Here is a 27,586-nt window from a genome sequence, read left to right as displayed (position 1 = left end):
TTTTTAACATAGCTGTAACATGTTTCAGTCATATTGCTATGATGTCTGCAATGTGACAGTTTATAGTGATGTCTAGCTCTGGGGCATCATGGTGCATCATGTCCCACTCAGTCACATTATTCTGACATCAGGCTGACCTGAGACCTAGCACTAACCTCTTAATGCTGAGTGCCAAGTGAGGCAGCTGCTAGTACCATTTTTATAAGTCTTTGGTATGACTTGGGGGTGGGTGGGTGGTCGTACCTGTGACCTACTGCATCCAAGGCAGACGCTATAATCACTAGGCCACCGGAGCGGTCTTGAATTAAGTAACAAAAAGAAATGAAACCAGCAGTATAAAATAAACAAGTGATTAAAATATGTGAATTAAATCCCAAATAATCCTAAACGTCATATCACAAATCCAAAAGTATGGAATGATCTAAATGAATTCCAGTGGTCTTTAACATAATGATGTACCACAATGATGCAATCCAGAATGCCTTTGAATTCACAATAATTACAAAATAAAGTGTTATTCTAAACTCAATAATAACTTAGTACTTCCAATGAATGGGATAAAGAAATAATTCCTTTTCAAAATGTATTTTGAACAAAACTGTAAAGTTTGATAACACATGGAATCTGCAGATTGATTTAAAGAATAGGAAGAATGAAGTATTTGTTTACCAAGTCCCAATTTATACACACACCAACATGACCTAGGTATGAGTCATTCTAATGGAAAATTCCTTCAAATTGTTAACAAGTCTGTTCCTAGAATATTCTAAGCACAAAATGCTACATCAACATTTTATTTACACTTACAATCATGGACAAAAGTTGACTATGTAAATGTTGTTTACAAATGACCATTTTTCATAAAGTACAATCTACAGTCATGGACAAAAGTTAAGCACACAATATTGCTATACATAACAACACCATTGATAAATACTTGCATATTAGTTGTTAATATGGTTTTTTGAAGTCTTGAAGGGGTTGATTGGCACATCCTTTCCAGTTTGCCATAAACAAAAATTGTTTTTAAAAAACACTGCAAGCCTTGACAAATCGAGAGTTCAGTTATTTATTGCATGTAATGAAATGAAATTTCAGTTAGAAGTATGACTTTTAGCATATGATGGAAAACAATAATTTTTATATAAATTTGCAATTTTTTGCAAGTCATATGTAATTTTCAGGCAAGGCATTGTAGGTAAAATTGGTACCATATATCTTGCTCACCCCATAAATACATCAGTAAAATATAGTGCAAACAAAATCCTAATACCCATCATAATCATAATATCTTGCAGAAAATTACCTATGGTGACTTCTAATGATGGCTACAATTTGAAATAACATTTCTGCTGCATCAGCTATCTCCTACAAATCATACTTCTATCTGAAATTGTGTTGATGTACATATACTGACTAAATTAATTGAACTCTTTGTGTTGTTAGGGTCAGTAGTTCTCAGTTTTTGTCTAACCTGTATTGGTTGAAAGGAAGACTAATAGTCGCTTTTTACAGCAGCAGTGGCAGCATTGTTGTTAACAGTTCCTTAAGGTTTTGCATTTTGTTTTTTCATTCTGTATATACTGCATCTACTAGCTGTATATCCCAAACACAAACTGTATAGACCCAGATTTGCTGTAACATATTGTGCTGGCATATCAGGGTCTGTACAGTTTGTTGTAGTAATCAATAAAGCAAACAACAAAGACCCTGATCTATATGGTACATTATGCATATCAGTGCCTATGTTGTTTGCATTTGGACTTGATTTCAAGCAAGTATATACATTACTTACTTGACCCTTGAGACATTCTCATGGTACATGAATCTTTATGTAGCAGTGACAGGTCATTCTGTGACATGAATCTTTATGAAGCAGTGACAGGTCATTCTGTGACATGAATCTTTATGAAGCAGTGACAGGTCATTCTGTGACATGAATCTTTATGAAGCAGTGACAGGTCATTCTATGACATGAATCTTTATGAAGCAGTGACAGGTCATTCTGTGACATGAATCTTTATGAAGCAGTGACAGGTCATTCTGTGACATGAATCTTTATGAAGCAGTGACAGGTTATTCTGTGACATGTTTGCAGGTTACTGTTACCTTAGGGTGAGGTCACAGTCATAGAAAATGTGATACATTATTTGAAGTTTTTTTGCTTTGCATGCATTTCTGGAATCCTTATATGGATTTTCATGGAATTAATAAATATGAAGCAATAAAGACTACCTATTCATTTTGACACACATGCTTGACCCTTTAACCTTATGATCATAGCCCTGGTCATTGAAGATTTACATTTAGGTTTTTGATAGTGTTATTATTTGCTTATATTTCCTAAAGCCCTTGATGGATAGTCACATTTGGGATGGATCACTGAAGCTAAGACAGTTCATTTTGCACCATGCTATCTTGGCCTTTTGACCTTGTCATCTTGGTCACATTTTTTGCAGCAATGCATTTATTGTGGGCTCATTATGCAGGTCCCACCTTATTAAAAAATTTCAATAAGCATGATTGACCTATCTGGACGTTGAATTTAATTGTGACCTCAGCATACATGTAATTAAGGTTGGCAGATATTTGATATTTTTCGTGCAACAACAGGTATCAGGTGCAAATGGGACCATTTTTCTTGAAACATGAAGCACTGTATTTCCTTGAAAAATTGAATTTAATATATTGGTAAGCAGATTTTAAAAATGTCAAGTAAAAGTTGGATTTTGTGAGTAGATTTATTTTTCACAGCATACAAAGCAAATACAAGTAGGACAAGAAGGGAAATACAACTGAAAATATTTCTTCCTTGTTTTGGATAATTCATGACTGTTAGAATTTTCACTTAAGAGCATAAATGTCTTTGAATTCTGAATTTTCAGCAATATCACATTACCTTCATCAGCAAGTACCAGTAGTCAATGATGAAGGCAAAATGATATTACCAAAAAATTGTAGATCTAAGATATTTATGCTCTTAGTAGTGTTAGGAATTGGTCAAAATATCATGATTGATCATTTGATATTTAGATCATTAGTTACACCAACCAATCAATGATCAATTATTAATTGATTAAATATGGCTGATGCATTGACAGAAAAGGTTGTGCATCAAGTTTAATTAGGGTCTAACTGGTATATAATCAAAGTTTTTTAATAGGACGTAATTATTTAAAATTGTTGTTTATATTTCTTTAAATGAGAAGAAATTATTAAAATTGTATTCATTTGTTTATAATAAGAATAGGCTAATACATTTTTTAAATCAAAGTTGGGTTTATTTGTTATAGCAAGAACTTAAGAACAGGTGAACAGGTAAATCATATCATGTAAATGATGTAATGACAAGATAGTAGTAGATAGATGAATAGTTGTTGTTGTAGGGTTTAACGCCATTTTTATGCACATGAAAGGCTATATGTGGCGGCCATTATTAATGGTGGAGGAAAACCCCAGAAAGAACCACCGACCCATGTGAAGCTACTGGCAAGCTTTCTCACATACCCACATTAGCCGAATCCGAGACTCGAACCCACGCAGAGGTGAGATGGCAGTGATCCATGACGGAAAGCGCTTTAGACCACCTGGCCACTCGAGGAATAGATGAATAGAACCACTTAATCATGATTATAATTAGATGATGAACTTGATTGACATTAACAATAGTCATTTATATCTAGAAATTCTTGAATTTTCAACATTGAACTGAAGAGTCAACATGTTGATAAAGGTAATACATATAGGTACAACTGAGTCATTCAGTCAGCATTCGGAGCAAGACTGAACAAATTCTTATTCTTATGGAGAAATACCATCATGTCCACATTTTCTGGTTTGAGCCAAGAGCACTTTTTGTTTACAAGATTGCCTGCTAGACTGTAAATCCTCTCAGAAGAAATGCTAGATGAACCCCATTTAAAACCATAAATGAATGTAAAATGTGTCAAAGTAAAAATCGCTCCTTCACTCTAATTTTTATGTTTTATTTGGACATTTTACAGGACGTATTTATAAAACTAAGTAATAGGTGTAATATGTTTTCGAAAATCCCATGCTCTGGGCATACTTAAAAGTGAAAATCCCTTTCTCAGGGCATGCTTTACGATGAAAAAACCATGCTCTGGGCATACATAACAGTGAATATCCCATACTCTGGGCATACTTAGCAGTGAACATCCCATGCTCTGGGCATACTTAACAGTGAACATACCATGCTCTGGGCATGCTTAGCAGTGAACATCCCATGCTCTGGGCATACTTAGCAGTGAACATCCCATGCTCTGGGCATACTTAGCAGTGAACATCCCATGCTCTGGGCATGCTTAGCAGTGAACATCCCATGCTCTGGGCATGCTTAGCAGTGAACATCCCATGCTCTGGGCATACTTAGCAGTGAACATCCCATGCTCTGGGCATACTTAGCAGTGAGAATCCCATGCTCTGGGCATACTTAGCAGTGAGAATTCCATGCTCTGGGCATGCTTAGCAGTGAACATCCCATGCTCTGGGCATACTTAGCAGTGAGAATCCCATGCTCTGGGCATACTTAGCAGTGAACATCCCATGCTCTGATGATGATTGCATGTTGAACGTAATAGGGCATCAGCTGGTGAGAAGTGGAATTTATTTTACAAGTTTTTTTTCTTATTCAGTTTCAGTCCTTTATATAAAATGGTTCATATGTTGGTATATAATTTGAAAGAATCCTTTTCTAAAACAATTTCCTCATGCCATCGTGTGCAGTTAAGCAGAGTAAAGTTAACATTTATAGTCTGTATATTTAAATGAATTACATGCAATATTTTTATGAATTATAATACTTATGCTTCTTTCTAATGATGCATCCCGTGGTTTGGTACATGGAATTATATCTAAAAATAGCTTTTGATTTTAAAAATGCATGTTTTTGAAGCCCGTTTGTTTTTTAATCGATTCATAAAGGGTCATATATGAACCATGAAAAATAAGATTTGATAAAGGAGAAAACATGGGAAAAACTTATTTTGTTTCAAACGGTGTGTGAATTTTGTTTGTTGTAGTTGTTGTAGAGTTTAACACCAATTTTCAGCACAAGATAGGCTATAAATGGCGGCCAATATAAATGATGGAGGAAAAACGGGGAAAAATCCCAGGAAAAAACACTGACCCACGAGAAACTACTGGCAAACTTTCTCACATACCCACTGTAACAAGATAACCGGGTGGGATATTTCGGATTAACAACAGAACACGTAATGACGACACATATATATGATTTAATGTGGCGATTTATATGAATAGTGGATTATGAAGATGTGTGCGTATTTATAATCCAAATATTGGATCTATTTAACAAAAAAACGCACAGTTTCAAAGATGGGAAAAATATACAAATAAATTTAGTTCAGTAACCCTAAAACACAGGATAAATGATTTCACAAATGATTCAGTAATGAAAAGATGAATATAGTTCACTCAAATAGTAAACAATGTAAGCCAAATGATTCAATAATGGAAAGATGAATATAGTTCACTCAAATAGTAAACAATGTAAGTGTTTACACATAGTAAAAAATGTATTCGCTCAGGTAGCGAAAATATGTCACTAAACAAGAACGGATATACAATCTATCCTTCCAGTCCTGAATAACACACTGGGTCTTACTAACCCAAAATTAGCATACAGCTAAAAATACATGTGTGGACATGCACTCCGTCACCCGTGCACCTTATCCGCTCCACAGCTCCCCCGAATCAATTTCACAACTGATATAGACTCCGGACCCTCGGAATACTATGATCACTTGAACATTAGACCCTCCGGACACTTGAAATATTAGACCCTCCGGACCCCCTGGTCTTTTGACGGCTCTACAGCTGGGTCACCTTAGTCACTCTTGACATTCCGGACGCTAGACATTAGACGCTCCGGCACCTTAAACGCTCCGGACACACGGACGTTTCTACCCTCGGACAACACCGGACACCCCGGATATTCCTACCATCAAAACCTCACTCACACTCAGCCCTACAGCTGGAGTTGTGCGAATCCTTTTAGCAGGCCGCTTGCTGACAAAACCATTTGTATTGTAAAGGTCCTTTACATGTAGTAACGTATTTATACCTTTAGAATTTTCGTTATTCTTTATCAAAGGCACCTTGCACGTGTGGCACAGGACGAATCGTACTCACGATTTCGAAATACATAGACCATATTAAAATCACCCTCGAGTATCGTTGTACAGAGAAAAGAAACGAAACCCGAGTACATGTATTTAATTAACAACATTTACACCATTCCGTGACAATACCTCCCCCCTAAAAAAAAGTGGTATCACTTTTAGAACAATCACGGAATGTGAACAATGAATCATTATTAAAACTTCCAATTTTCAGACCGAACGAAATGATTTGCTAATTACACCCTACTTAAAAAATCAGCTCCCACATTTTCTGACCCTCGAATTGCCTCGATTCGAAAACTGTATGGTTGCAAAGACAACGCCCAACGCATCAATCTTGCATTGGTGACCTTTGCTTTATTCAAATATAAAAGCGGCTGATGGTCCGTTTGCAAGGTAAACTCCCTCCCAAAAAGATATGTATGGAATTTTCCTATTCCCCATACTAAACCTAGGCACTCCTTTTCAATCACGGAGTACTTTTCCTCTCTAGGGAGCAATTTCCTACTTGCATAAGCAATGGGCAATTTCATCCCCCCTTGCTCCTGTAGCAAAACAGCCCCAAGACCCGTATCGGACGCATCAGTCCTCAGTACAAAAGGTTTATCTATTTCCGGCAACTTTAAAATTGGTGCACTTACCAGTTTGTGTTTTAGAGTGTTAAACGCTTTTTCCTGGCATACACCCCATGAAACTTTATTCGGTTGCCCCTTCCTAGTCAAATCCATTAATGGGCTGGCAATAGCCGAAAAGTTGGGGACGAATTTCCTGTAGAACCCAATTAGACCTAGTAAAGACCTTGTTTTTTTGTCTCTGGTTTAGGGGCATCCCTGATTGCTCCTATTTTATCTGGATGAGGTTGCAACTGGCCTAGTCCACTTACCAGATGTCCCAAACATTCCAGACTGGAATACCCTATGTTACACTTAGTAGGCCTAACTGAAAGGTTTGCAGTGTGAAGTCTATCGAACAGATCCCGTAATACCTTAACATGTTCATCCCATGTATGCGTGTAAACAAAGATGTCGTCTACGAAGCTGTCGACGTTTTCCGTTCCGTTTAATAATTTGCGCATGAGACGAACGCACAATGCACCGGCGTTGACTAAACCGAAAGGCATAACTTTAAATTGAAACAGTCCTTTGGGAGTCGCGAATGCCGTTAACTCGCGGGCATTATCGGCGATGGGTATCTGCCAATATCCCTTGCTTAGATCTAATTTGGAAATGTATTTATGACCTGCCAATTTCGAAAATACACTTTCCATATCTGGCATTGGTTCTGCATCAAATACGGTGATCTTGTTTAATTGCCAAAAGTCGATGCAAAACCGGTTGGTCCCGTCTTTCTTTCTGACTAACACCACGGGGGACGAGTATGGGGAGTTTGAAGGTTCGATCACTCCCTGGTCTAACTTTTTCATCACTTCTTCGCTGATTGTCTCCCGTGCATTAAAGGGTATCGGATATCCTTTAATCCTGATAGGCTCAGTGGTATTCAATTTGATCTCGTGTTGAATTAGACCCGTACAGCCTGGTCTGTCCGTGAACACATCTGGATATTTGGACAAAACCTCCATAATCTGTGTACATTGACCCTCCGATAACTCAGGGCATACATTTATCTGGTCAATACTTTCTTTACCAACGTCCATGGGGTATTCAAGGGGTATTTCTGTGCTGGAGACTAATTCCGCTTTGTCACCAGACCTATCCTCTATCACCGCAACGCATACTACATTCAAAATCCCTTTATCAATCGTTTGTCCAGGTCTCGCTACGTAGAGTTTAAGCATATTGGCATGAAATGTCTTGGACTTCCCCTCCATATCAATGATATAATCCATTTCGCCTTTCACCTGTCTGACTTCATATGGCCCTTTCCATTGGACTAGCAGCTTGTTGTTATTCGTTGGGAGAAGCACCAACACTTGATCGCCTACGTCAAATTTTTTACTCCGAGTTCCTCGGTTGTAGTACTTGGCATACCTACGACTAGATTTCGCGAGTTCGTCTTGCGCCATTTGACAAGTACTTTCTAATCTTTCGCGCAAATCAACTACGTAATGGTATGTGGTCTTAACTTCTTCGTCCGCGACCTCGTCTGTCCACAGTTCACGAAGTATGCGCATAGGACCACGAACTGTCCTACCGTACAGTAATTCAAACGGGGAGAAACCCAAGCTTTCCTGAGGAACCTCACGATATGCGAACAGAAGGGCGTTCATATATCTATCCCAATCCTTCGGTCTTTCCGCACACATTCTCCGCAACATTTGCTTCAATGTGCCGTTGAATTTCTCGACCAATCCATTGCACATAGGATGGTAAGGTGTTGTGCGTAACTGTTTAAGGGACAACAACCTACTAATTTCTGCCATAAGATCTGAGGTGAATTGCGCTCCACAATCCGTAAGAACCTCTTCGGGCACTCCGACCCTGCTGAACATGTCTACGAGCGCTTCGGCTACACGTTCGGTTTCAATTGATGGCAAAGCTATGGCTTCTGGATATCTGGTAGCGTAATCTACCAGTGTCAAGATGTATCGGTTTTTCCGATCTGTATGCAGAAATATTGGTCCTACAATGTCGATAGCTACTCGTTTGAATGGAGTATCTATCAAGGGCATCTGACCTAACGGTACTCTAGTTACCCTGCCCTTAGAGATCGTCTTCTGGCAAACGTCGCACGAGCGACAGAACTGCGCTATGTCGCTATTGACGCCAGGCCAATAAAATTCTCTTAATACCCTATCCGTTGTTTTCTTTACGCCTAAATGACCTGCCATACTCGACTCGTGCGCGACCTTTAGTACATGTGCCCTAAATTTCTGGGGAACCACTAATTGCAAGAACTTCCTATCCGATGTAGAGTATTCCCTGTACATTAAACCCTTTCGAACAAGGAATTTAGAGGAACCCCCGTTCTTACACTTTCTCACGGTACCCGTTAATGCCTTCTCAGAGGTTGCACGTAAAGACGCGTCACGTTTTTGCTCATTTTGAAATTCTTCGCGGGATATATCAGTAATGGCTTCCGGTACTTTTAACTTACGCAAAGGTTTATTTTCCTCCTTTACCTGAGCCCTAGTTTGCACTGCCTGGATGATAGGGAATCGGAAATCTGCCATGGTTGGGAGTCTAGAACCCGGTACGTTGCCAATCGTCAGTTCATAGATCGGGTTGGCTACGCATAAAGCTTCCACAGTCCCGGTCAAAAAAGGTGTATCTATCATTATCCTTGCAACTGGAACGTGGTCGATTGTCTGGTCAAGCAACATGCAAGGTGATTTAAACCCAAGCAATTGATCATCGCGGACTAAGCTCCGTTTCACGACTACAGTAGTGCATCCCGTGTCTCGTAGAACGGTGACTTCTTGTCCGTTAACAGTGCCGTTTGCGGTCGGCACCCATGCCTCTGGAAAAATACACGTGCCGATTGATTGGATCACATCGCGACTGATCTCTGAACGCACCACCGGTTCACGCACCGCTTTCCGCTTAACTTGCTGGGAAACATTAAGTTTTCCATTTACCGATCTTCTGCCTCTAATGGCTACCGCTAGTTTCTGGACTGGTCCCTTCCGCTTAGGACAATAGTGGGAGATATGACCCACTTCCTTGCAAATGAAACATTGCATGTCACTCCGCTTCCCCTGGTTACTCCTACCAGATTTTTCAGGTTCCCTGGGTTTTCTGTCGTTGACCTGATTCCCACCTTTGACATCTCGCGTGATGACATTCTGCGAACCTCCCCGAGCTTCGGCGAACAAATCCGCCTGTGTGGCCATTTCATGTACATTTTTGAAGGATCTTTCCTTCAAGAATAAATATAACTCCTTGCCACAAGTTGTTAACAATTGGTCACGAAGCAAGAAATCGACAAGACCCTCAAATGTCTTGACGACTTTACCACATTCCACCCATCGCTGCAAATAATTGCAAGTCCTACTGACGAACTGTATGAATGTTTCGCCTCTATCTGGTTTACTATACTTAAACTTCTTGCGAAACCCTTGCTCGGTTAGTTCATATTTCTTGAGAAGTGCCTCTTTCAACACGGGGTAATTGAGCGAATCGGCCGTGGATAAACGCGAATACACGTCTAACGCTTTACCTTTCAATAACGCGCTAAGATGGAGTGGCCAATCGTCTTTCTTCCATTTTTGTACCGTAGCATACCTCTCGAACCTATATAGATAACTATCCATATTATCTTTATCGTCTTCAAATGGGGGCAATTTTGGACCTCTCAGTTTAACATCATGTTCCCCCTCTTTTTTAGCTTGCAATAGCTAGAATTTCTTAGATGTTCCCTCTGCCGATTTCTATCTTCCATCTCACAAGTTTTTAAATTTATCTGTTTTTCCCTTTCTAACTTCTCCCTCTCTGCTTCCCTTTCCCATTCTATCCTTTCCCTCTCAGCCTGTTTCTCTAGTTCTATCTTACCCTTCTCTAATTCTATCATTTCCTTCTGGGTTTCCCTTTTTTCCCTTTCTATTTGTTGTTCCCTTTCAAATTTTTCCCTTTCTAATTCCCTCTCCTTTAATCTTTGGTCCCTCTCCCGGGCTTGTTCTTCACGAACGAAATTTCTAAGGGACCCCCCCCTCATAACCAAACTGTTTCCCCAGTTCTACCAGTTCTTTCATAGAAGACATTTCAAAAGTTTGGTGGTGACCAACCTTAAAGTGCAGTTTTATACAAAACACGTAATTACCACAAACCGTATTTTCTTTCACGAAATGCCACAAAAATATTAAATACAAAAAATAAAGTAATATTAGGTATCTACCTAACCTTGGTGCTTTGTCAAACGCATCTGAAACACACAGAAAGCATACAAATATAATAAAACAATTTCAGTGCTCTGTTATATCCGAAATGATCCCACTTCTGACACCATTTGTAACAAGATAACCGGTGGGATATTTCGGATTAACAACAGAACACGTAATGACGACACATATATATGATTTAATGTGGCGATTTATATGAATAGTGGATTATGAAGATGTGTGCGTATTTATAATCCAAATATTGGATCTATTTAACAAAAAAACGCACAGTTTCAAAGATGGGAAAAATATACAAATAAATTTAGTTCAGTAACCCTAAAACACAGGATAAATGATTTCACAAATGATTCAGTAATGAAAAGATGAATATAGTTCACTCAAATAGTAAACAATGTAAGCCAAATGATTCAATAATGGAAAGATGAATATAGTTCACTCAAATAGTAAACAATGTAAGTGTTTACACATAGTAAAAAATGTATTCGCTCAGGTAGCGAAAATATGTCACTAAACAAGAACGGATATACAATCTATCCTTCCAGTCCTGAATAACACACTGGGTCTTACTAACCCAAAATTAGCATACAGCTAAAAATACATGTGTGGAGATGCATTCCGTCATCCGTGCACCTTATCCGCTCCACAGCTCCCCCGAATCAATTTCACAACTGATATAGACTCCGGACCCTTGGAATACTATGATCACTTGAACATTAGACCCTCCGGACCCCCTGGTCTTTTGACGGCTCTACAGCTGGGTCACCTTAGTCACTCTTTGACATTCCGGACGCTAGACATTAGACGCTCCTATCACCTTAAACGCTCCGGACACAGGACGTTTCTACCCTCGGACAGCACCGGACACCCCGGATATTCCTACCATCAAAACCTCACTCACACTCAGCCCTACAGCTGGAGTTGTGCGAATCCTTTTAGCAGGCCGCTTGCTGACAAAACCATTTGTATTGTAAAGGTCCTTTACATGTAGTAACGTATTTATACCTTTAGAATTTTCGTTATTCCTTATCAAAGGCACCTTGCACGTGTGGCACAGGATGAATCGTACTCACGATTTCGAAATACATAGACCATATTAAAATCACCCTCGGGTATCGTTGTACAGAGAAAAGAAACGAAACCCGAGTACATGTATTTAATTAACAACATTTACACCATTCCGTGACACCCACATTGGCTGAGCCCGAGACCTTGAACCCACGCAGAATGAGGTGAGATGGCAATGATCCTTAATGGTGAGCACTTTAGACAATCCTGTTTATAGGTTACAACTATAGCAAGCTTGACATGGTCTTGGGTTTTGGACTTTGAGCTTGAAAATAAAATTTGTTTTCCATCTTTCAAGTGCAAGGTCAGATAATGCAGCTATGATGCTGAAAGTAGCCATCGTTTGCATTCAAATCTGATGGTTTTCCCTCTCAAACAGGTGTATGAAATTGAACTGTATAATTTTACAGATGGTCATAATGACTTGAACAAGATTTGTGCGATTTTTGCAAGCTAGATGTAATGGCATGTCCTGACTTTAACTTTTAGTCATCCTTTTCATGCTTAATTTCTCAATATTATCTCTCCTTGGCCAAAAAGTTTTCACAATAAAATTTCTTCAAGCTTTGAGCATTATATGTGCAGATATAAATTTTGTCCCAATTGCACCCTAAAACTTGTATGTCCATATATAAAGTTTGTCCTGACTGCATGCCAAAACTTGTATGTGCATATATAAAGTGTGTCCTAACTGCATGCCAAAACTTGTATGTGCATATATAAAGTGTGTCCTAACTGCATGCCAAAACTTGTATCTGCATATATAAAGTGTGTCCTAACTGCATGCCAAAACTTATATCTGCATATATAAAGTGTGTCCTAACTGCATCCCAAAACTTGTATGTGCATATATAAAGTGTCTTAACTGCATCCCAAAACTCGTATGTGCATATGAAAAGTTTGTCCTAACTGCATCCCAAAGCTTGTATGTGAAATAAAATTTGTACACATCTTGTCCATTAACTGGCTTGAATGTCTTTTTAAGAAATGTTTGCATTGACAGTCATTAAACTCTCTAGGTGTATTCATCATAAGGATTAGTACTGCTATCAAAAGTAGATCATAGTGGCCTACTTTTCATGTTCTGTTGCCTGTACAGTCATGAATCTTGAGAAGTCTGTTTCTTGTGATGCGCACACGAATGCAAGTCTAGACTGACCTTCTTTACATGCTACAGAACTACTTTAAGATTTTGAACCATGAACGTTGTAAAGCAGGCATGATATAGCATTGGAAGAATTTGTAATGCAAGATATCCGACATTTGGACATGCGTCATTGAAATTAATAAGTACTGGAAAATCAAAATTGGCTTCTGTATACTACCAGACTATTATTTAATCCATATAATACCACTGTAACCAATATATCTGGCTTCACTAATTTAGGTTTATTTTTGCATTCTAAGTTTATTTCTTAAGCTCTGAGTTCATCTTAAAATCGTAATGTTGATGATTTTGTGCATCTGTTAGTATCACACTTGTAACTAAGGTCTTAAAATCCTAAATTAGATGATTGCATGTGTCTGTTTTAGTGCTACTGTACACACTTGTAACTAGAGTGTTAAAATCCTATAGATGTTTTTGTGCATCTCTGTTAGCACCACACACTTGTAACAGAGTGTTGAAATCTTAAAGAAGATGATTGAATGTGTCTCTTTTAGCACCACACACTTGTAACTAGAGTGTTGAAATCCTAAAGCAGATGATTGAATGTGTCTCTGTTAGTACTACACACTTGTAACTAGAGTGTTGAAATCCTAAAGCAGATGATTGAATGTGTCTCTTTTAGCACCACACACTTGTAACTGGAGTGTTGAAATCCTAAAGCAGATGATTGTATTCATCTCGGTTAGCACCAAGCACTTGTGTGTGTGATTTGGATTTTTAACATAGCTTTAACAATTTTTTTGTGTGGAATTGAATCCTCTATTCCTTGATTTCTTTTTATTTCATTGTATGGCAAATTCTAACAACTTGTACAGGAGATAATGACTTGCAAGAATGAATTCTACAAAGAAGTACTTCTGTTTAATTCTGGCAAATAAGGAAAATAACTTGTGGAAACTAGGGAGTCTTCCCAAGATTTAATTGCAGTCAAAAGCCAATGAAAATCCATTTAAGGAATTACATTTCATCAGAGATTCTCAGTGTATGCTTTCCAAACAGTACATATAGAGTGATACATTTAAAAGTTATATTACTTAAATAGATGTAGCTAGATAGAGGAGATCAGGCATGGCTTTCATAACAATTACTTAAATAGACCTAGCTAGATAGAGGAGATCAGGCCTGGCTTTCATAAACATTACTTAAATAGACATAGATAGAGGAGATCAGGCGTGGAATTCATAAAAAATTACTTAAATAGACATAGATAGATAGAGGAGATCAGGCGTGGAATTCATAAACATTACTTAAATAGACCTAGCTAGATAGAGGAGATCAGGCCTGGCTTTCCTAAAAAAATTACTTTAGTAGACCTAGCTAGATAGAGGAGACCAGGCCTGGCTTTCATAAAAAATTACTTAAATAGACATAGATAGAGGAGATCAGGCATGGAATTCATAAACATTACTTAAATAGACCTAGCTAGATAGAGGAGATCAGGCCTGGAATTCATAAAAATTACTTTAGTAGACCTAGCTAGATAGAGGAGGTCAGGCCTGGCTTTCATAAAAATTACTTAAATAGACATAGACATAGATAGAGGAGATCAGGCGTGGAATTCATAAACATTACTTAAATAGACCTAGCTAGAGGAGAAATTATAAAAATTACTTCAATAGACCTAGCTAGATAGAGGAGATCAGGCCTGGAAATCATAAAAATTGCTTAAATAGACCTAGCTAGATAGAGGAGATCAGGCGTGGAATTCATAAAAATTACTTTAGTAGACCTAGCTAGAGGAGATCAGGCCTGGAAATCATAAAAATTACTTAAGTAGACCTAGCTAGAGGAGATCAGGCCTGGAAATCATAAAAATTACTTAAGTAGACCTAGCTGGATAGAGGAGATGTGGGCCGCATGTTTGAGACCCCTGGGTTAGAGCATGTAGACATCATGGAAGTTGGCATTTTGAATATCTAACAGGTCACATTACTTTAGAATTCACACATTGGTGAATTTATTTTTCATGCCACAGACAATGACTAATCTGCATGATGGACTTGTTCAAAATGCAAAGTGTGGATGGGTAATGAAGTGGCTTGATGACCCTTGGCTAGCAGCGATGTTTATCTTGGTGTTGAAGATTTTCAGTTTTCAAACATGATTGCAACATTTGACTACACTGTATTTTCATGTAATTTTATGATCAAAATATTCTGTACAGTATTGTGAAATTAATTTGTATCAAAAAAATTGTACTCGAAGATGTGATGCCTATTTACTAAAGTGTAATTTTAAATTGTCTTTACTGTCAATTCTTATTAGCTACAATGGGAAGGAAGGGAGTCCATTTTTTGAATTCCATGCACATAACATGTTTTTCAAAGATACTTTGTCAATGGTTGTGTTGTACATACTGTGATCAGAGAAAAATTGCTTATTGTGAATTTAAAACTTCAACAATGTTCCATCTTACCTTCGTCAGTTTTGTCCTCTGTTTATTTGCTGGTAACCCCAGCCCCTTTTTAGACATTAGTTCTGAAAAGGACCTTTTCACATACTGTATTATATTCTACCCGTTAGAGGTTAGGATTCATCTGTCTTACTAATAAATGGTTATGGGTAAGTTGCATGTATTAATAGATAATGTAACATTGGCCCTACCCCAGCTTTATAGGAATTCATATTCCTTCTTTAAAATAATTGATTAAACATGAGCTGTGCTTTTTTCCTTTCCACTATTATTCTGTTGACAGCAGTTTGCATGACTTGTGTCACATTGTTATTGTGTGTGCATTGTTCCTTGAGAACAATAAAGGTGTAACAATTTGAAATGTGTTCCTGGTTTAGGATCAGACATGTAGATTTCCCATGAGCAATAAAATGATTATTAATAATGGACCTAGATACATTGGCTGAGTGGTCTAAGACACTTGCATTTATAGATCACATCTCACCTCTGTCCATGTGGGTCTAGTCTTGGCTTGGTAGGTATGTAAGAATACTAGCCATTAGCCTTCCTTGGGTTAGTTTTTCTTCCTGGTTTCTTCCTCTACCATATATTATGATTGTCAGTTGCTGAAAAATGGGTGTTAGAACTTACAAAGCCAATGAAAACATCCACAAAGTTGCAATTTGCTTTTGATGGTCTACAGACATGCAGTTTGTCATCATTGGATGGATTAGAGAGATAAATCTTTACAACTTCCGATCTTCCTTTTTAAAGGAAAAATTGACCCACAAGTTGATTTTTAATGCATTGTCTGGAAACAAAAATTGATAATAACAAATGTTGACCCTATTTTTTGAACGATTCTATATTTGCACTTTTAGTTTTTATTTTGTATTCACTCAACAGAATTTGAACATCTCTTTGATCTTTCCATCTTTGCTTCAGCTATTTACCAAAAATTCCAGTCTGGTACAGTATTTCCCTTTAAACTCATTTTCAAATGGTAATTAACTAATTTAAGATAATGGAATGTGAAGTCTACATAGATTCAGTTTAAAATGAGAGTAATTTTCATTTCTGTGTGAAATCAGATATCAGTTACTGATTATAAGAAGGAATTTGGAATATCACAAGTATTGGGTAGACCTATTGTCTGGTAAAAATTATTTCTAAAGTAAAAGATTATATAAACTTAAGATATTTCAGTTGCATTTTTTGTTATGTAGAGCTATAATTGGTCTTGACAGATTAGGAGTAAGCAAGCAAGGTTGGCTTCGAAGATTGCACAGCATGATTTGCAGATCATGCACATTTGAGCACAACATTTAACTGGTATCAGGACATCTGCCAATTAGACAGATTTTTCTTCTATTCCACAGATCAATGTATACTTTCTTCATGTTTGTGAGGGTGCATCTAAGAATTTGCCACAACACAAACATTATTCTTAACCTTACTTGATGTTAACATTGATCAAGGTAATCTAAATCATGATAAGTTAATGATTATTCTATGAAAATTGTGTAAAATCACAAGGGAGGATACTTCGAACAGGTGGGTGGGTGGTTCAGCAATCGGCTTATCAACTTGGATTTCTTTCAAATAAATGCCATCAGAATGGTGTCTTTTATTGCACTTTCATCTCCATTCACTAGGGTTCTATTGCATCATTCCATTTTTGGGGTGAAAAATTGGTTTTTAAAGTGTCTGAATTAATGCAAGACATCATTGTTTCACTCTTGTTTCTGGACACATTAAGCTATTCTAGCTGAATGTTTTTAATCGGCAGTTATAAATTTATCAGTACCAGTGTCAGTCTAGACAGTAATTATGTTGTTGCTTTTAAAACTTGGAGCTTGATTTCCATGGCATTTATCAAGTCTTTGTATTTCTCAGAAAATGTCTGAACATGTTAATTTATATAGGTATTCAGCAGTCATACCTTCACTTGGGGTAAGAACAAATCCCATCAAGTGTAGGGTAACAAGGTCAAAGGTCACTGAAAAAAGAAAAATGGATTTCACACAATAGCATTGGTTCTACATCACATACCTGGACCAAACTGAGCATAGCTTGTACTTAAGATCAGACAGAAGTTTAATGATTTCAGGATCAAAAGGCTAAAGGTCAAGGACACTGACTGAAGGATTGGATTCTGCTCAATAGCATTAGTTCTACACAAGACTGGGACCATACTTTGTGGATAGCTTGTACCTGGTAAACCTATTGATTTTGGGACCAACAACTTGGTGGTTACAGTCACTGACTGAATGAAAAAATGGTTTCTGCTTATTATTATTAGTTCCATAACACACTTCTGTACCGGATGTATCCCACATTGTTTTAATTGATTTGGCAAGCAGATTTTTTTAATGTTTATTTTCATATGGCATTGAATGAAAGTTAAAATTTGATAGATGAAAGTTGGTTGAAAAAGATCAATCTGTAGAGGTTATTTGAATATTGATTCCACCATTAAATGTAATTAAACATAATTAAACAGTGGTAGCTCTTCTGAAGCATATTTTGTCATGAAAAGTGTTTCCTAGGGGTTTCAAATAAGAAAATTGTTCATATAATGTAATCATCAGATAGAATATCTCTCTCTCTCTCTCTCTCTCTCTCTGGATGTGGGTTCGAACCTCGGGCAAGTCATACCAGAGACCTTTAAAAATGGTACTGACAGCTGACCCACTAGGTGTTTAGCAATAAGAGATTAGTGTTAGGACTGGCTAGCCTGGCGTCAGGGTAATGTGACTGGGTGGGACATCATGCTACATGTCTGCGGCTTGGTGCCCCAGTGCTGGACATCACTATAAACTGCCACACTGCAGACATCTTAGTGATATGACTGACAAATTGTTCAAGCTACATTACAAATCCAAATCACACACACACACATACGCACATTGTTTCGAGTCATCAATAAAGGCATTCTATGAAAAGTGTTTGTAATTGCCTGAAACATTTTCAATACTGACTGTTTGTCAAAGGGTTTCATTCATTTAATTTCTACAGCTAATGTGGAGTTAATTAGTGTCAGCAAGGCTGCAAGGTTTACAAGTGTAATTGGCTTAGTTTAGTTTATTGCATTTAAATAGTTTACAAAATTGGTAACTATTGTAAATGAACATGCACATGGTACATCTGGATTTAGCCAAAGCCCATGTCTTGAAAGTATGTCCAGTTGCATTAATTTGTTCATCATATACGTATTTATAGCAGTATAAAACAGTTTCATAACAATCCTAAATTGTCAGATCTCTATATATCCAATACATACTAGAGGTCCAGGGTGGCGTAATGGTCTAAGGCAGTTGCCTTTATTAGATCAAAGACATCTCACCCATGTCTGTATGGGTTCAAGTCTCAGCTTGGCTAATATGTTAGAAAGATTGCCAGTAGCTTCCTATGGTGACTATTCCTTCCTGGGGTTTACCTTGTGGTCTTCTTACACCAAATGTATTGGCTGCCATGTTTAGTCTCTCATGTTCTAAAAAATGGCATTAAAACCATAACAACTAACCAACCAACTTTCAAAATGAATTCTGACATATTCAGTGTCAAAAGATATACTGCAAATGAAACAACTGCAGGTTAACACATTAACTCTTATGAGTATTTTTTCTTCTTTTTTTCGCCTGAAATTTGAGTAGGAAACAAAGTTTGAAAACTATTACTGAATATATCAGAAGACGTCAACTTCCAGATGATTTTCCAGTAACCTAATGCCTAGTTGTATTAGAAACATTATTTTACATTGGTTATTTTGCTTGTGCATGAGCAGTAGGGTAAAAGTTGAAGGTTTGTTTTTGGTTTTTTTTTGCTTAACAGACCAATTTTATTCGTATCGAGATTACTTTTTATTTCAAATGCCCATCTTATCCTACTTTTTGCAAAGGTTCATCTGTCTGTTTGCAGTTCATACTGGTCTGCCTTAGATCTGAGACCAAAAAGTCTAAAATCCAGACACTAAATCGGATTCGGACCACGAGAGACTTTTGGGTGGAAAAAATCGGGTCCAAAAAGTTAGGTTTTTCCCTCTGTATTTTGTAGTGCAACTAGAACTGTCAGATTATATGGTATCATTGTAGAGCTACATCTGTATACCCTTCTATAATACCACCCACTTTAGTGTTCTTGCATGACCTTGATGCTACAGAGCTTGGCAGCAGGCTACTACCTCCTGCCACGTAAACTCGTCACCAGGGGTTAATGTGTTAACAATGGAATGACTTGCACATTATCAATAGATGCACGTTATCAATAACTTGCATATAAATAGATGTCTGCTGTAAATGCAGATCTGAGGAATGGTGTAGTTTTGAATTAGCTTGATTAGATGGCATAGGTTATTGTATATATTTTGACATTTTGTAAACGTTGCAGTGTTAAATGTATAATATATATATCTTTCACAACTTTGCTTTTAATTGGGTTCCCAGGTAGTCCAACTGGTCTAAAGCACTCGTGTTTAACAATCAATGCCATCTCATCTCTATCCAATTTGGTTTGAGTCTTGGGCTCAGGCAGTGTGGGTATTTGAGAAAGCTTGCCAATAGCTTCCCACAGATCAGTGGTTGTTACCAGGATTTACCTGGGTTCCTACCTCACTTGTATAGGCTGCTATGTATATCCTATCATGCACTGAAAAAATGGCACTAAAATCCCAAAACAACAAGAAATAGCCTTTAATTTGCACCATATAGCCCTCCTACTAGAAGATTGACATGAAACTTGACAAGTTCATCTCGAGGTCTGCTTGGTTCTAAATGAAGCCATTGTATGGTGTCTAGATGGTCATAAATGAAAACAGTCCTGATCAAATGGCCAGTATGGCAGGTATCTAAAAAATATAAAAAAATTTTCACCAGAAGACTTCTTGTGATATCCAGTTGGTCCTGAATGAAAATTGTTCTTCATGGATATCCAATATGGCTTCCAAAGCTACCATCTAAAAAATCTTGTCATAGCTACTCAATGGATGGTCATATCAACATGGGTTTTTCACTTTATGACTTCTTATGGTCTTGTTATTGCTTCTGAATGTAAAGTCATATCAACATGGCTTTTTTGCCAAAAGACTGCTTTGCGATGTGTATTTGTCCAGAATGAAAATGGTCCTGACCTGACATCTAGTGGCAATCGTGAAGATCTTATCTTTATTCCACTGGAGTCATATGAGCATTGGGTTTTCACTGAAAGACTTCTTATAAATGTCTAGTTGGCCATAAAAAGAAAAAGGACCATTCTGACGTACAGTATGGCCTCTACAGCAGACACCTTGAAAATCTTATTGCTACTGTCCCTGCACATAAAGGCTTAATGACATGTGAATTTCATTGGAAAATAGCTTATTGGTCCTAAATGAAAATAATATAGATATAACCTCCAATATGGCCACCATAGCAACCATCTTGAAAATCTTTTCACTACTAAACAAATCATATCGACATGGGCTTATCACCAGGAGGCTGTTAATATGCTGTGTACTGGGTCTGATGTGAAAATGGTGTCAATCTGATCTTGGATATGGGCACCATTGATGCTATGCCAACATGAAGTTTTCACCTTAAGACTTATTATGGTGGTGTCTACTGGTCAGAGTTGAAAATAATGTGGATCTCATGTTCAGCATGACCACTGTGTTGGTCATCATAAAAATTGTTGTATTGCTACTAGTCCCAGTTTGAGGACCTTGTCAATATGGACTTTTAACTGAAAGACTTACTGTGATATCTAGTGGGTCCTAAATGGAAATGGTGCCTATCTTGTATCAAATGTGGCTGCCACAGTGGCCATCTTGAAAATGTTATCACTACTCCACCTTAATGGATGGTCATATTGATATGGGATTGTTACCAGAAAGCTCATTATAAATTTCTGAATATTTACAATCACTATTCTAGTATTGGCTACTCCCCAGCGATCCATGTCTATCAAACAGTATAAAATTCCTAAACCAAATAAGGAATTATTTTAAAAAGTTTCCAATACTCTGGAACTTTGCTCTGGAATGGTATTCCAGTTGAGATTAGAAATGCCCACTCTGTTTCCTTCTTCCAAACCCAATATGTCCAGTGGCTTCAGAGATGCAGCTAAAATAAATAAATTCCTTTGTATGAGGGTCTCAAGGTAGATTAGTTCTTAGTTAATTGTGTTACCCTCTTTAAATAAAGTCATTATTATTATTATTATTATCATTAGTTTGATCCTCAGTGAACAATCTTGCATAAAATATGGCTGCCAGCATGGCTGATTTGAAAAGTTTGAGCATGGCTGATTTAAAAATTTTACCTTAAAAGAAGAAATTGTCTTAAATTGAATTCTTCAGAAATTCATTTTCAACCAGTCCTTTTGAGTGACTCTTTGAGCATATTTTTTTCAAGTATTAAATGGTAACACTATACAAAAACATAAACTTGGCCATATTTGGATTATTAATGTTTACATGAAAACATTATTATTTTACCCGAGTCTGTACCTATGCTTAGAACTTGTTTGCTAATTTATTATGGCTGGTGACCTGAGTACTTAACAGTATTATTATTATTGTTATTATTATTATTATTATTATTATTTCAGGAGTGACAGACTACCTTTCCACAGAAATCTCCACCTCTAAGCAGAAGAAGTTCAGCCTTGTGACCTTTGTGGACACACCAGGGCTTGTAGATGGTGACATGAAGTATCCGTTTGATGTCAATAAGGCCATTCTCTGGCTCGGTAAGCTGAAGTGTATGAAGAGCTGCTATATTATAAAGACTTTTGTGTATTTGAGTCTTGTCATACAAATATCATCTCTATAGTCCACATTTATCTGCTACCATACAGGTGAAGATTGATTTATGCCATAGATGCATTCTTTGGGACTGCTCTGGTGGCCTAGTGGTTAGAGCGTCCACCTCGGACTGTGGGAGGTGGTGGGTTCCATCCCCAGCTGAGTCAGCTTCCTCGCTTGTCGCTCAGCATTAAGAGGTTAATGTCAGGACTGGTTGGCCTGGTGTGAGGATAATGTGACTGGGTGGGACATCATGCCACATGTATGCGACATGAAGCCCCATTGCTAGGCATCACTATAAAATGCTACACTGTAGACATCATAGTGATATGAAAAATCCAAATCACACACACACACACACACACACATTCTTTTGGTTATGGTGTAAATCAAAGTTGGCATAAATCAAAAGAAATGTTTCCCATAGGATACTTGTATTTAAGAGTCTTGTCCTACAGGTGTTGTCTCCACATTGTTCTGCTTATTACTGGGCACACAGCTTAGTGTCTAATCATAAGCAGCCTGTTAGGATGTGTTTTGTAGAGGTCTATTCTAGCTGTGATGTTTAGCCTTGGCATGGTTGAGGCCGCAATATGATCCTATACATTACAATGGAGCAAATAAAACCAATGCCAGGGACAAAAAGATGACTTTAGTTGAAATCCACTACCTGAGTAGAGTTATGTTTTTCAGGAAGTTTGGCTAATGATAAAGTTATTAAGCCTGTATCGGGTAAATTATATTGGTATGTTTATGCTAACTGTACTTTGTCTACCATGACAGATAACATGAGATTCTTGTGGTAATTCATTTTCCAAACAAGATTAGCAGTGCCACATATGGATATTGTACGATATGTTATTCAAGATGTCCCATATTGACTACAATCACTTTTTGTTTCCAAATAAGGCAGCAATATCCTTTTATGGCTGACAATCTAAAAGAAAATATTGAATAAAGAAAGTTAATGTAATTTTTCACATACTTCTGCAATGATATGCAGCAATTCTGGTATTAAATAAGAGGACTATTTCAGGTCAGGAACATGTTAAAAAAATTTGATTGGCTGGAATAGAGCTGGGTTTGAATCACAACGGGTGCTTTGAAGATGCACTTTAACAGATTTTAGTACCCTGTCCACAAAGTAGGGGTACTAATATAAGTACTGGAACCATTCCTGATTCACCATTATCCATCCATCATTCATCTGTTCATCTACCATCCTTCCATCCATCAGACCATCAACCCTTTTATTGGGGATGTTTACACTTCATTCTTGTCCTTCATCTCTTTTACAGTTTTTGTACAGATTAAGTTAGTCATGGTTTTTTATCGACTATTCAACAAGAAAAGAGTTGGAATGAATTACAGAAGGTAATTGTGAAGATAAGATCTTTGAGTGAATCCGATTAATACTTTTGAATGTCTTGGAAGTAATTTGTAGATTGATCAGTCTTAGCAACACTTGGATTAATCTTGCTCTTTGACTGAGTGAATCCAATTAATACCTTCGAATGTCTTAGAAGTAATTTGTAGATTGATCAGTCTTAGCAACACTTGGATTAATCTTGCTCTTTGACTGAGTGAATCTGATTAATACCTTCAAATGTCTTAGAAGTAATTTGTAGAATGATCAGTCTTAGTAACACTTGGATTAATCTTGCTCTTTGAATAGGAAGAATGCAAGTAATGATTATCTTGTTAACCAAATTTTCATAGCCACTTCATATGATTTGGTGAAGTCTTTTTTCCTGATTTTCTGAGAAAGGTTATGTGTTGCTAGTTAAATTATTATATCTGAATTGTGGTATTGAAGTAGTATCTGGACATTATAAAATCCAGATACGAAAATGTATATAAACAAAAACCTTATACCTTATGTTCAGTGTAGGGAAAAGTCGTTTATTGCTGGCAGTCAGAGTCTTTTGTTGTTGTTATTGTAGGGTTTAGCGCCAAGAAGTAGTGAATTCCGAATAGCATTCCATAACTGGTTTAAAAATGCAAATATCTTTCAGCACTTTAGTATAATGTATGAATAGATCATACAAATTTTGTGATTTCATACATAACCCAATACAAGTCGTTATTTTTGGTTGAGCCTGCCTTGCACTTGTGAACTCCCCACATGGGAGGGGTTTTTTCTCCCGAGTTTTGGGGTACACTGTACCTCCCATCCCTCTAGTCACTCACTGAAATCTCCAGTGTATGCAAAAATTATTCATGAAATTTTGTATTTTTTCCTTTTTTTCCTTCACATTTTGTTTCAGGTTATAGTGTATTTGTGCTGTGTATTTGTATACTGTGTGTGAGCAAAAGTAATTCTAAAAGGATTAAATCATTAATAGATTATGGTTACATTACTAAAGAGCTCAGTCAAAATAAAACGGTAAAGGCTACTTTAATAATCTCTGCAAGGTAATGTCTGCTTCAGTGCTTAAGTTGTCGAGATGATTAGAGTCTACACTGTGTATGATACAAAGTAATTTGGACAGGATTAAAGATACTAATTGATTACAGTTGGATTACTGCATTGCTTAAGTGGCATAACACTGGGTTGGTTTGACTTTGTTTAATGTTTTTAGAGACGTCTAAGCATGCCAATGCTAAAACACCAAAATCGAAGCAACCAAAAATATCGCAATATTCATTCATGGTTGGAAATTGGAATTTCATTGACTGCAATCGTGTTCAAAGGGACATGAGTATGCATTCTGATTGTCATTTAAAGCTAATTTTAAAGCATCTTTCTGTGGCAAGAATGACACCATACATCATGCATAATCCCCATATAATAAAAGCATATTAAATGCAACAAGAAATTCACCGTCACTGAAATCCATGTTCATGGAATCTGCATCAAATTTGGATTAAGTTGCACATGTCTAGACAATATTTTCCAAACATAATTCTTCTCTCTGGTAGCAGGTCATTTGTCAGATCTAGTTCAAATAATGTTTCCTGACTCGTAAAATTTACAAAAATAAAAGATCTCATGCAAATAGAGACAAAAACTCCCTACATCAGAACTATATTTTTGTTCATAATTGTACAACAACAGAAATAATCATAATAATAATAATTGCATAGTGATGTTAATGATGACAACAGTTATATCTGCAAATGTGATAGTGTAATTTATGCATTTGTGTTTTGTGTGGAGAATCATTAAGACAATCTTGGCAGCTCTGGCAGGCAGTCACTAATCTGAATCTACCCAAAGGCAGGAAACTATTTAAACTTCTTGGTGGCCACTTTCCAGTGCATACATTAAAAAGGACATTTTCCACTCTGAAAAAATAAAAGAAACCAGTTTAGGTTGATTTCTATCAGAAACCTGGATCCAGTAACCGTACATCATAATCCTAAGTGTTAAGTGATGAGGACTGCCATCGATATAGTCCAGCATTGATGAGGACTGCCATCTATATAGTCCAGCATTGATGAGGACTGCCATCGATATAGTCCAGCATTGATGAGGACTGCCATCGATATAGTCCAGCATTGATGAGGACTGCCATCGATATAGTCCAGAAATGGTCTCCTAAGACATGCTAAAAATGTCTGCGTTACATATAAGGAAAGTATGAATGGCAACAAGATACTGTGAGAGGACTGATTTGATGGGATGATACGCAGATTTTAGTATTAATAAAACGTAACTTTTGTCAGTTCTTATTTTTGTCCACCATTTGACTGATAAAAATCAAGTCAATGAAAATTCTCCCTTTTGAGTTGAAAACTCCTGACCAAACTTTGGAGATCTCCTGATTTGTCTTGACCTGAGTTGTCTCTTCTGTCACATGTATTCTGCCTTGAGTTGGAACCTTGACATAGCTATCACATGGGCATCAGTGTGCGTGTCCATATGTACTCACTCAGAAGTCAAATCCAGCTGAAAACTGCATAGGGCCCCCTGGGTGGCCGAGTGGTCTAAGGAGGTAACATTTTCAAATCACCCACACATCTTGCTTCTGTCCAAGTAAATTCAAGTCTCAGCTGGACCATTGTGGATATGTGGGAAAGCTTGCCAGTAGCTTCCTATTTAGTTGGTGATTCTTCTGGGTTCTTCTCCACCAAATATGTTGGCCACCATGTATAGCCTATTAAGTGCTGAAAAATGGCATTAAGCCCAGAAAACTAAAGCAAATTGCACAAACCCAGAACTGCTATTGCCTAATATGCTTGCAGATCTGGTTCTGTGGGGTTTGTTTGGAGTAATCAGTAGAATAAACAGTACAGGCATTGATTGATTTGTTGGTAGATTATATAATGACAGATTAAGGCCTGTTTTGTTTTTAGTTGCACTCGTCTTGTACACTAATACTGACAGTTATAAAGGGTGGACTGAATAAACAAGGTGTTATTTTGTCATTCTTTATTCAGCCATCATTTTTCAATGTTGGAAGTATAAATCCTGTCTTTATGAAACCACTGCTGTTAGAAACCCCATCTTGAGAGACTAAATTATGATTACACTTATGAATCAATTACACAGTGCAACTACCTCTAATAAGAGACCACCTACCTTCTGAGAATACATTTTTTTTGGTAAGACAGTTTTTTAAATAATGTGTACACTGGTCTTGTACCATATTATGCCAAGGTATTCTTGATATGCGCACCTTCTTTTACCCACCATTGTATATTCCATTATTTACCATGCTAATGTACATACAGCAGTTTAGTGATTTATTTATCATTAGCTCCATTTAGGTCATGTTCACTGTCAGTTGTATATTATGGAGTTCAGTGTAAGTTCAGGTCAGTCATGTATGTGACTGAACTAGTCTCAGGATGGCTGAATTACCCTATATATTCATTTGTAAGCCCAGAAAATGAATGGCGGGAAGGGGTATAAGTCTGCTTTTGCCATCATGTAATGCCCAGACAGATGATTTGGATTAGCATTTCAATAACTTGAATGACAATTCTGTCAGATTAATTAACTGTACCTTATCTGGTTCAGTTATTGCAGTTATTTCTGCCATAAGGTCGAAGATATCTATCGACATTTACCATACACACTCACATAAACATTAGGTCCTACTGCAAACAACATAGACCCTGTTCTGCCATTGCATAATGTGCCAGCAGATAAGGGTCTATGTTGTTCTACTGATTGCACTTTATAAACTGCATTGACTGAGGTCTGCCAGCACATCATGATGGTCAACCTAAGTTTTATATCATTATCTAGAGGATGGTCAACCTATGTTTTATA

The 27,586-nt window shown here is 37.2% G+C and overlaps 1 protein-coding gene across 1 annotated transcript in view; it reads left to right on the top strand.

Moving 5' to 3' along the window:
* Positions 1–27,586, top strand: part of LOC149775166 (uncharacterized) — a 180,222-nt gene that overhangs the window by 88,363 nt on the left and 64,273 nt on the right. Inside the window, exon 5 of the mRNA XM_089944110.1 lies at positions 22,170–22,310. Within this exon, the coding sequence (XP_089800236.1) occupies positions 22,170–22,310 (141 nt within the window). The remainder of the gene's footprint in view (positions 1–22,169; positions 22,311–27,586) is intronic.

The sequence above is a fragment of the Sinohyriopsis cumingii genome, chromosome 19 (genome assembly GCF_028554795.1).
Source record: "Sinohyriopsis cumingii isolate HCF-2022 chromosome 19, ASM2855479v2, whole genome shotgun sequence".
In the NCBI taxonomy this organism is placed as follows: Eukaryota; Metazoa; Mollusca; class Bivalvia; order Unionida; family Unionidae; genus Sinohyriopsis; species Sinohyriopsis cumingii.
Note: the sequence above shows the minus strand (reverse complement) of the source record. Positions and strands in the feature narration are given on the sequence as shown.